The sequence below is a fragment of the Cyprinodon variegatus genome, unplaced genomic scaffold (genome assembly GCF_000732505.1).
Source record: "Cyprinodon variegatus isolate N-32 unplaced genomic scaffold, C_variegatus-1.0 Scaffold974, whole genome shotgun sequence".
NCBI lineage: Eukaryota > Metazoa > Chordata > Actinopteri > Cyprinodontiformes > Cyprinodontidae > Cyprinodon > Cyprinodon variegatus.
Window position 1 is genome coordinate 135,735 of NW_015151427.1, and position 11,653 is coordinate 147,387.

The 11,653-nt window shown below is 38.0% G+C and overlaps 1 protein-coding gene across 6 annotated transcripts in view; it reads left to right on the forward strand.

Annotated features, from left to right (window-relative positions):
• Nucleotides 1-11,653, forward strand: part of LOC107100461 (acid-sensing ion channel 1-like) — a 134,527-nt gene that overhangs the window by 118,907 nt on the left and 3,967 nt on the right. For 4 of the 6 annotated variants that reach the window (XM_015398964.1, XM_015398965.1, XM_015398962.1 and 1 more), the window contains exons 9-10: nucleotides 1,306-1,377; nucleotides 10,698-10,750. In XM_015398964.1, coding sequence (XP_015254450.1) covers nucleotides 1,306-1,377; nucleotides 10,698-10,750 — 125 coding nt within the window. The remainder of the gene's footprint in view (nucleotides 1-1,305; nucleotides 1,378-10,697; nucleotides 10,751-11,653) is intronic. The other 2 variants (XM_015398963.1, XM_015398960.1) reach the window with 1 other exon arrangement.

The window sequence follows — 11,653 nt, forward strand, 5'->3', positions numbered from 1 at the left end:
TTGTGTAAGAAAGACTGCTAATTGGACTTCTATAGGCAGATATAAATATGTCTTTCTTCTTACTACTCTTGCAGAAATACCCATTTCTTCAGTGCATAACATGAAGTTATCAAGTGATTCTAATGTCTCTTGTCTGTCTTAGGCTTTTTTTCATTACTGTTTCCAGACAAACCTGAGATTAATCCTCACTATATTATATGTACGGATGTACTCGTATTTTATTAGGAGTTGTTTAACTGAATTATAATAGATTTTAATTATGGTTTCATAGAAAAATGGTTTGAAAAAAATAAATACAACTTTGCTTATTTGTAATTGGTTAAAACTAAAAATCCTTTAAAGGGTTCTAATACATTCTAGATGCATAAAAAGCTTTTTCTTTGTTTCTGATCAGTCATTTAATGAATCTGTTACTGCAGAAAGAACCACTGTTAATTTAAAGCAAATCATAAACAATTGGTTTTTATGGACATCACAGTATTTGTCCAGGAATCTTAGCGCTCAAAAAAGTGAGAACTGATGGAAAACGTGCAACTTCTGTTGACTGATGCCCAGACAGCTGGGGACTGTCTGCCTGAGGGAAAGGGAAGAAGAAATATGACAGCATGGAGAGCAGGTTGAGTGCTGACCACTTGTGACATCATACAATAGATCCACTGTGAAATTTGGTCTTTATAGTTTGCAACACTGTTAGGAGTGTGAACGATTCCTGCATGTCAGTTTGTTGTACAGTAAATATTGAACATATGGGTGATCCAAGCAAAAAAATAAATAAATAAGCAATTGCCATAATATGTGAAAACAGGACAGGTTTGTAATCTTTTTTCTTGAGTAAGGATCTTAGGGAACATTTAATCAACGTAGATTGAACCACCGTAGATATTTAAAGCAAAAACAGACTTCAGTCTGTACTGTATACATTTGAGTTTGACTTGTAATAATTAGCATTCTAATACATTACAATATAAATAATGAAGCAAAAAATATAATTGTTAATTTATCTTTTCTTAACCATAGAGCTGTGAATATTTAAATGGATGGATACATTATTAGTGCTGAACTGGATTGACTCATGCTGCATTGGACAGTTCCCCAAATACACAACCTGAATGAATAATACTCCCTATTTCCACCATTTTGCTAAAAAAAAAACCTAAATGAGACATTTTAGGAAGAACACCTTCATTTTCGGGAGCCTCTGCATTGATCTTTCTTTAATCTCAGAGGCATAACAGTAAAATCATCTTTTCCCAGAAACTGAGTGCTATTAAGTGTAATGCTTGTGTTTTTTGTTCTTGCTTTTAGGTGTTTAAGGATAAGGTTCTTGGATACTTCATGCGTAAGAAACGGCCGCAGCGTTGTCAGAGCGACAATCTGGTAATTCTCCTTACTTCCTCTCCTTAGATGCAGCTGAATAAAATGAAGGTCATGCATCACTTAATGAGCTCAGAACAAAAATCCGTCTGCTCACATTTAGCAGAGCATAAATAGCACGGTGTAGAGAGAAAAGGACAAACCTAAAAACTTTTTTTGAAAAAGGGGAAAAATATTCTTTTCTGTAAGATGTTAGAAGAATATCTGTCTTGATATAAAAAAAGATCTTCAATAACCTTTAGAGCTTTAGCAGAAATAACAACTCTGTAGTCATAGCAACAATAAAACAAAAAGAAAAATCATTAAGTTAGAAAAAGTATTTTTATGCAACTGAGATTTGTCGTTGTTCCGATGAAAATTATGTTTGAATCAAACAAACCGAAGCCTTAGTCAAAGGGTTTTTATCAGTAAAAAATGCCCACTTCCTAAATCAGTGAACCCTTAATGTTACATTTCTAATCTTGCAGTAGATGCTGACCAAGCAAAAGCTCTCCCTATCAGTTCCATGTTAAATATGCTGACTAAGACTTTAATGTGATTTAAACTTGCTCCACTTAATGCCCCCCCTAGCCATTCACATAAAGTTTACATTTTCATCACAGTAAATTAATGTTAGAGAGGAAAATTTGTTGTTTATTTTTAGCAGCTTTGTATCTAAGAGCTACCTTTCTATCTGGTGACATCAATTGAGGCTGGTTTACGCTCAGAAACCAGGTCTTATGCGTGTGTCGCAGTTAATGCAGATATGCCCCCGCCCCCTCTGCAGACACTCTGCTGCACCTCTCCCAAATTGTAGGTGACCGCAGACAGTGCCGCAGACAGAAGGCCTCTGATTGGTCAAATCTACATCCACTCTACTCATGCATATTTCCTGTTTGGTACCTTACCAGCATGTTTTGTTTGTATGACCGCCATTGCGAGAAAACGACTCATGAAGTTGGACCAGCCAGAAGAGCAAGGTGCGTGAGAACGCTGGGACCCTTTTTCCACCTGGATCCCCGCTCTTTTTCTCCCTCTTGTCCCTCCGTTGTCTGACAAACTTGCACCCACTTCCTCATCGCCTTGGCCATATCTAGACCCACAGCTAGTCCGTGATTGTCCCTCTTGCGTTGTGGCATGGAATAATTGTGAAGACCACTCATCAATATTGAGCATAAATCAAAAATGTCTGTCATACCTGCGACACACTGCTGCGGGAGTATAACCAGCCCTTAAGCCTATAGCAGCATAACTATAGAGGTAGCTCAGGATATCCTGAGCATCTCTAACTGTAAGCTTTATCAAAAAGGAAAGTTTTAAGCCTACCCCTTAAAGTAGACAGGATGTCTGGCTTACGGACAAAAACTGGTAGTTGGTTCCATAGGAGAGGGGCCTGATAACTTAGAAGTTCTAGGAACCACTAGTAAACCTGCAGATTGAGAGCAAGTGCTCTGTTAGGAAGATAAGGAACAATCATAAATCGGATGTAAGATGGAGCCTGGCCATTTAAGCCTTTAATTGTGAGGAGGATTTTAATTTTTATTTTTGATTTAACAGAAAGCCTTTGAACAGAATCCAGGAAAGGATAGATATGATCTCTTGTTTTTTTTCTCCATCAGAATTCTGGCTGCAGCATTTTGGATCAGCTGAAGGCTTTTAACTACAGTTTTTAGACTTCCTGATAGTAAAGTATTACAATAGTCCAGCCTTGAAGTAACAAATGCATGGACTAGTTTCTCAGCATCACCCCCCGATAGGATATTTCAGATTTTTTGCAATATTCCACAGATGAAATAAGGAAATTCTATCAACTTCTTTGATATGGGGTCCTGATTAAAAATAACTAGATTTTTGACTTTATTATCTGATATCAATTTAATCCAATTCAAATGAAATGAATGACTAATCAGCTTCTTTTTCAAAGACTTTGGTCGAAAGACTATAATTTCAGTTTTGTCTGCATTTAGGAGCAGAAAGGTAAGAGTCGTCCAGGTTTTAAGTCTTCAAGACATGCCTGTAATCTATGTAATGGGTTCGCTTCATCTGGATTTATAGACAGATACAGCTGAGTATCATCAGCATAACATTGGAAATTAATCCCATGCTGTCTAATAATTCTACCAATTGGGAACATATATATAATAAAGAGAATTGGTCACTGTGGTACTTCACAGGTAGCCCTGGAGCATTAGGAGGATTTATTATTAACACGAACAAACTGACATTGGTCAGATAGATACGATTTAAACCAGTCTAGTGCTGGTTCTTTATTTTCTACAAAATATTCAAGTCTTTCTAAAAGAATATTATGATCAACTATGTCAAATGCAGCACTGAGATCTAACAGGACAAGTACAGAAACAAGTCCATTATCTGAGGCCATTAGAATATCATTAGTGACTTTCACCAATGCTGCTTCAGTGCCATGATGAGCTCTAAAGCCAGACTGAAACTCTTCAAAAAGTTCATTATGGTGTAAGTGATCACAAGAATTTTAGATAAGAAAGGAAGATTGGATTTAGGTCTATATTTGACCAAGTCATCTGGTCAGGAGATGGTTTCTTAACTAAAGGTTTAATTACACACAATTTTAAAAGCTTTTGATACATATCCCTGTAACAGAGAGAGATTAATCACATCTAAAATGGAGGAGGAAATAAAAGGGAATACCTCCTTAAATAATCTGGTTGAAACTGGATCTAACATACAAGTTGAAGGCTTAGATGAAGACAATAATTTTGCTAACTCAGAAAGTTCAACTGGATCAAACCAGTCTAAACCCGGTTCAGATTCTATGGCTACGTCAGATGCTGGCTCACCTTCCAGAGATAAACCAGTCATTCTTAGAGGAGTGCTAATGATCTTACTTTTAATTAAATCAATATTTTTCATAAAGAATCCCATAAAATCATTGCTGCTAAGAGCAGGTGGAATGGACGGTTCAAAAAAGCTATGGCTCTGGGTGAGTTTGGCAACTGTATTAAAAAGATATCTAGGATTATTCTTATTCTCCTCTATTAATGAGGAGAAGTAGTGCGCAGCTCTGCATTAAACCAGGGAGCCAGCTTTCTATTTTTAAAGTTTTTTCTTTTTTAAAAGGGCTGCATTATCTAAGGCAGTATGTAGGGAATTACCAACCACATCAACAAAATAATCAAGGAGCTAAACTTTTGCCTTGCACTACTCAGCGACACAGAGGAGAGAGAAAGTGAAACAGCTTCTTTAAAATTTATAACTGCACAATCTGATAATGATCTGCTTCATTGAAACTTTCTTTCAGGAGAACTCTGTTAAAGTAATCCTAAAGGTTATTAAAAAGTGGTCAAAGAGGACAGGTTTGTGAGGAAATACTGTTATTTCTTCAAATTCAGTGCCATATGTCAGCAAAAGGTTTAAAGTATGAAGATGAGAATATGTGGGACTATTCACATTTTTAACAATACCAACAGTGTCTAAGATAGCATAAAGGCTGCAGTTAAGCTATCCCTTTCAATATCAGCATGGATGTTAAATTCCCCCACTATGATGACCCTGTCAGTATTCAACACCAAAATGGGATGAATGATAGAAAGGAAGATAGATGATGAGAGGAAGGGAGCCTGGTACAACAACCATCTAGGATGATAAATTACAGGAGTGAGATGAGTGATGATAGAATGGGTTATAAAACACAGTTGAAAGAATCATTCAGGTCTGATGAAGAATGTGAGTGAGTTTTGAAACCACCACCAGTATTTGTGATAACTGCAGTGATAGGCTGTGGCTGAGTGCTATGTGCCTGCCACAACCACAGACAAGCTCCATGCAATGATGAGCTGAGGATGCAAGCAGAGAATGCACTGCGCGTGCTGGGATTAGCTGAGGATGTGATACGCAAGCCACGATGAGCTGAGGATGAGAGATGGGGATGTGATGAACTAGACTCAACCCACAAGCTGCGATGATCGAAGGGCGGGACATGCAAGCCGTGATGGTTAAGCGTGATGTTTCAGTTGAGATGAGCACACCATCATGTGGTAAAGGTTTCGAGGCGAAGCGCCGTTTCGTAATGCGAATGCATGGATGAATGTGGGCACGATAAGCCTGGAGCAATGAACTGAAGGGCCATAATGCACATGCTGCAATGGGAAGAGGAGCCATTAGCACCCACAGTGATGGAAAAAAGGCGCAATAATGCGCCAGCCTCAATGATAGAGAGCGCCATGAAGTGTCCGCGGCAATGAAAGAGGGCATCATGAAGCAACCGCTGCAATAATAGAGGGCGCTATGAAGTGTCCACCACAACAGATGGAGGGCGCCATGGGGCACCCGCAGCAAGGGTTAGAGGGCGCCAAGCACATGCAGCGACAGATGGAGGGCACCGTAAGCACCTGCAGCGATGGGAAAAGGGTTCCATGAAGCACCCACCGCGATGGATGAAGGGTTCTACAAGCGCCTGCTCCGATGGGAAAAAAGGGCGCCATAAAGCACCCGTCACCATGGATGGACGGTACCATAACCGTCTGCTGCAATGGGAAAAGGGCGGCATAAAGCGCCCTTTGCGATGCATGGAGGGCACCCACCGCCATGGGCCAAATCTAACAAGGTGCAGAGATTCAGATAGAAACGATGTGCTGTGATAATGCCTGTGACTATGCTGGCATTAAGGCATTGCATGTTAATCACGATCTGTGATACTAGAAGCATAGATTAATGAATGCAGGGGCCACATAATCACCAACCAGATGAAAAATGCAGCAGTCACATAATTAGCTTCCTACAGGTCATGAAACTTGAACCTATCCTCGACGAGGCGGCAAATGAGCATTATTCACATTTGCAAGCCTTAGACATTAAACAACAGTAAAACATGATCAACTCCCAAAAAAGAAAATCCGCAATGACTCCACAAGGCTTAAAAAGGACCCATGATTTAGTTTAAAGATGATAAATGTTGAATGTCTGCTAGGGGATCAATACCAATATCAATAATATCTGTACCTCGACTGCGCCGACGGAGAGGATAAGCAGATATACCTCTGTAAAGAGAAGGCTGCAAGCTTAACTTATCATTTAGAGTGATGGGAAATCCACTTGAAAGCTCACCCAGTCTATGCAAGAAAGTGATGTTAAGACTTGATTATATGTTACGTAATAAGTAATGCCTAAATGCAAGCCTTTTTTATTATTATTTTTTTTAAAGACAGCACAGTTGTGTCAGTGACAATAGAAAACATCTTACCTGCTTCATAACCACAATAACTTCGGTTTCTAAATTCAGACTTACCTTATAATTGGAATGGGGGTGACAAGCATGAATTGTTATTGAAATCAAATCAGACTGAAAGAAATGTAGGAACGACGTTGATTCATCCATTAAAAGCAGCGCACCATCTGCTAATAAATCACCATGACATACTTAACAGAGAAAGTGTGTAAGAACCGGCTGGGGACATTGAAAAGCAAAGATCAGAGGATTGAACTTAATCACTGATGAGAAGCTGTGGGCTGGAGAAGCATGTGCATGAGATTAGCTGTTTTGATAGAGGAGAGACCTGAAGCGATGAATGAGGAAACACTGGAGCCTTGAAGCAATACATCTCTCCTGAATCAGTGTCAGCAAGCTGAACACAGAGAGAGCTAACTAACTGTTGATGGCTGAAACACAGAGAAATGTTTGGAGACCTTTTAAGATGAACTCTGGATGCTGATCGGACTTTGTTGTGTGGTTCAAAGCTGATTAGCTGGTGAAGGCGAGTAATCAGTTTATTCAGTTAAACTTCCGCCTAGGCTCCATTTCAGAGTAAGGAACTGGTGGACTTTACAAAGTTGCAAAAAGACGTTTTCTGGCTTTGCAATTTGGATGAGAGAGACTACGGCTTAAATGTTCAAAATTGTTGTAAGTATTAACTGCCTTTGGAGTAATCAGTAAGTCAGACTGAAAGATTGTTGCTATTCCTCCTCCTTGCCCAGATGATTCCCATCTCTTAGAATGTGAAAATTTAAATAACTAGAATGAGTTGCCTCATTTATGCCCACATAATCCTCTTGCTGCAACCAAGTTTCTGTAAGGCAAAATAAATCAATGTGATTTCACAAATCTAGTCATTACCTAGCAGACTTTTTAAAGAAAGAAATCTTATGTTAAATAAACTACATTTAATCTTTTACATTTTTCCCCAACTGGAGTTATTTTTATTTTAAGTAAATTATCGTGATTTAATCCTTTGGGAATCTTTTCGTATTTATTTGATTTTGGTCGTGGGCAAGACACGGTCTGGATGGAGTAATGGACAGAGAAGCTGCAGAGAGTTGTCTTACACTAAGACTCTGCTTCCTGGTCTGCACCCTGGGTTGTCAGGGTTTTGGAGGACTAACAAATTTGTGCAGATTCCTAGAAAGAAGAGCTGCACCATCCAAAGTGGCATGGATGCCATCTCTCCGAATCAGACCAGGCTTTCCCCAAAAGGATTGCCAGTTATTAATGTAGCCCACGTTGTTTTCAGGACACCACCTAGACATAGGTGGTAAAAATAAACAGTCGTCCTCTATACCTTTAATATGGGCAGAGACCAAAGCAGACCATACCATCATTAAAATGTCTCAATTGTATCTAATTCACTCTGCAAAGATGTTCTGCAGAACTGTTCATACTTTTGTGTAATTATAATTAAGGACATTTCATCAAATTGTATTTACATGTAGCATGTTTGTTTACTTTGAGTTAATTGTATCTCCCAGGTGTTTGTTTTTCTGCAAATACTCCAAATGCAAACAGTGTAATGTTTGTAAGACATGGGAATCCAGAACGATGGCACAGAAAATAAGTTGTAACCAACTATTTTTTCTGTTCACTGCAGGATGATTTTAGCTTGTCCATGCTTGGGCACCTTGAGCACTGAAATGATTTATCATAGATGTTTTTATTTCTCAACAGTGCAGAGATACTGTATACATCTGGTATAAGCCAGTATAGTTAAGAAGGCAGTTGTTTAAGTCTAAATTTATTGGATCTCTTAGTAAAAATGTGGACGAGCCAGTTTTTATTTTTTTGGTTGTAAGGAACCAAGCTTGGCACTGTTAACTGATCCAAGCTCGGCACGGATCGGTTTTCAGAGCATAGTGTAACCGGGGCTATAAAAAGACATGTGTGCCGTCTGCCGGCACTACCCTGGAATTAGGCAAGCTACTTGATAGAACCGTCCTGCGATGCCTTGTGGGACAGTGACAGCTCTGTTATCTTACACAAACCCATTCTGACGGCAACTCCAAGCTCTAGTGAATCCTCCATAGAGCCTCCTAGTATAACATTCAGGAAAAAGAAAATTTACCAAGAACAAACAGGGAAAAAAAAAAAAACATTAAGGCCTATTTAAATAAATCAATAAAAACAAGATAGGATAAACATTTTCATTGGAATAAATGCACATAAAAAAGCTCTCTGGTATGTGTATTGTTGTTGAGACCTAAATTTGATCTGATCTGTATTCTAGAAGCAGTGACAGAAATCTGCTCCCCTGCTATGTTTATGGCAGTCAATCAAATTGAATAGGAAACATGTTCAATGGAGACATCAAACAAATTAAATATCATGTAAACACTTTAGTCAATACAGCTAAGAGACTATTAAGGATATTCAAACCTTTAACTTCAAAGTGGCATCTGAATGCCTCTTTAGCTTTAGCTCACATTTCAGGGAACGTCAACATTTGTATTGTATTCCAAGCGCTATTCATGTTTTATCATGCCTAAATTTTTTTTATTTATTTTTTAGTCTGAGATTCACACAGGATCTCAGACTTTCCTTAATTACGTTCACACCTCCACTAGGAATTTCATTGCTATGCTTTGACTTGTTTACCAATATTATGCATGCACAATGTTGTATCATCAGTTATGTGGTGTTGTTATTGTGAACACACATAGAAGGACTTTGTCTACTAAAAAACTGGACAAAAAACAAAACACAAACGTAACAATGAATACAGCAACTTTGTATGGCAGAGTGAGCTATTAGAATATACATTTGGAAAGTCATATAGCTGGAATGTGCCCCTTTAAGATCAATCATATTGGAAGCAAAGCATCTTTGAACAATTTAGTTGATCTCAGACAGTTAGTACAGGACCAATTCTAAACAGTATCATATCAACACAATTTACAAGACAAACTGATCTAGTTTATTTTCAGAATTAAAGAGTTAAATCACAGTAATCAGATTGATGGTTCCAATTTGTTCTAAGTTGTAACATGATGCAGTGAAATGTAGCTTATTAGGCCAATTGGTTAAACATTTTCCTATTACAGAAGCCTGGCTGATCACAACAAACAGCATTAATCAATTTTTTTGAACAGGCATCTGTTTACAGTAAAATGAAAAAGAGAACAAACTTCTTTCAAAAGATTGAAACATTCATCTTGACCAAGCTCAGTGTGAGAGCTCATCTGCTGTGACCATCTGGGCATGTGGGAAGACGGAGCTGGAGAAAAAACAGGTGTACTCTCTGTATAGACTAGTTACCTCATTTACATGTGTTCTGAAATGTCTCCCTGCCACCAAACAAAGAGAATCATTCTCACTGCAAAATGCCTTCACCATCATATTAACATCCACAACAGTTTATTGAATAAATCCCTATAAGAGTTCAATCTTATTTCCCTTATGGAATATTCATTTATTTTTTAGAATCACATTTAAATAAGCAAAAACTTAGCCTTATGTGGCCGGATGATTAAGTATTATTTAGGTTTGTTCACAATAGCGGCTGTACTGGATTTTAATTTTGGGAATATAGTAAAAGGGGTCAATTACAAACACATGCACCCTTTTTAGAGTTTTGCCTCGTTATGAACTACTGTTTTATTTTATTTTTTTTAAATATAATCCCAACCATTTGTGGTAAATTTTGTGGTTGTAACTTGATAAAATGTTAAAAAAGCCAAGAATTTTAGGTCTTTTGCAAGGCCTGTATGTCAGATGTTAACCTTTAAGCTTTAACCTTTAACCATCACATTTTTTTGTGTAACAAAATTTGGACCGAGGGGTTGTCCAGACATTTTGCACTGCCTCTGCTTTTACAACTCCATTGTCATATCATTCCTTACATTACCTGAACAGAAAGTTATTTATTTGCAGTTTGTTTAAATCTGAACACTCATTCCCTAACTGATCATCACACATCTGGATGTCAGTATCTAATCATTGCTTCCCCTGCTCATAAATAAAAAGAAAATAAATTCATTTTTGGAGACCCTATACATAATGCATTTCTCCTCAAAAGTTTACTTTAAATTTACATGTTTTTTTAATTTATTTTCATTTCAGTCACCCTCACCCATCTTTCTTTTCACCATGTCTATTCCAGGAGTTTCCAGAGAACCCAACCAGCCCTGGTGTCACGCCTAATCATGCCCCCAGGTAGCACACCCCATTGATAACAGATGCTCCCTCCCATGCTGTCCCTCTATTTCATTCATCCTTGAGATCCATGCTTTACATCGGAGGTCACAAAAGAATTGGTTGGCTGTCAACAAAAGAGGGGTGATTAACCTGCTCCAGCGAGCATTTAGATATTTACTGCCATTTCAGGAAAGGTCAGTCATGAGTGTGTATTTCAGGTTCAAAGGAGACTAGAGTTGGTTGGATTCTCCGAGTGCGTTTCAGTTTTATTCTCTACATCTGTCCTATCCACTGGATTATGACCCCCCTCCCCTATGGTTATACAGTAGTGCACCGCTCCTGTGAAAACTTATCTTTGAATTTGCTTGGCTGTACAAAACAAAACTAAATATATAAATAAATAAAACTCCAGATCTATTTGTCTCCCTGCTGTGCAGAGCTCCATTCTGCAGCCATGTATTTCAGGATTCCACCAGACTTCGTCACTAGGTCATCATTATAGTTTGTGATGTGGTCTACATGCAGTGAGTTTGCCAAATAAAAAAAAAGGGTGGTTGCTGGAATAATATTCCTCAGGCTTATATACAGTTAAAAGAAATTAGAATATCACTAACAGCCTAATTTACTGCAGTAATTCAAAAAAGGTTTGATTATGCAGATTGATTGCGAATAGATTTCAAGCATGCCAGTCTCTTAATTATAATGATTATAGTTCCCAGCTTCTACAACCCCAAAAATCAGGATGTCTTCTTTTTAGAATATGAAATTTGCATAAGACAAAAATCGATTCAATAAGAAAATGTTGTTGACACATTATTTCTTATATGATTATGATAAAGGCTAATGAATGGAAGATGGTAAAAACAGGTATTCTTTTATATGTGGGGGATTGAGAGGCAGTAGTTTGGGAGAGATTTATAA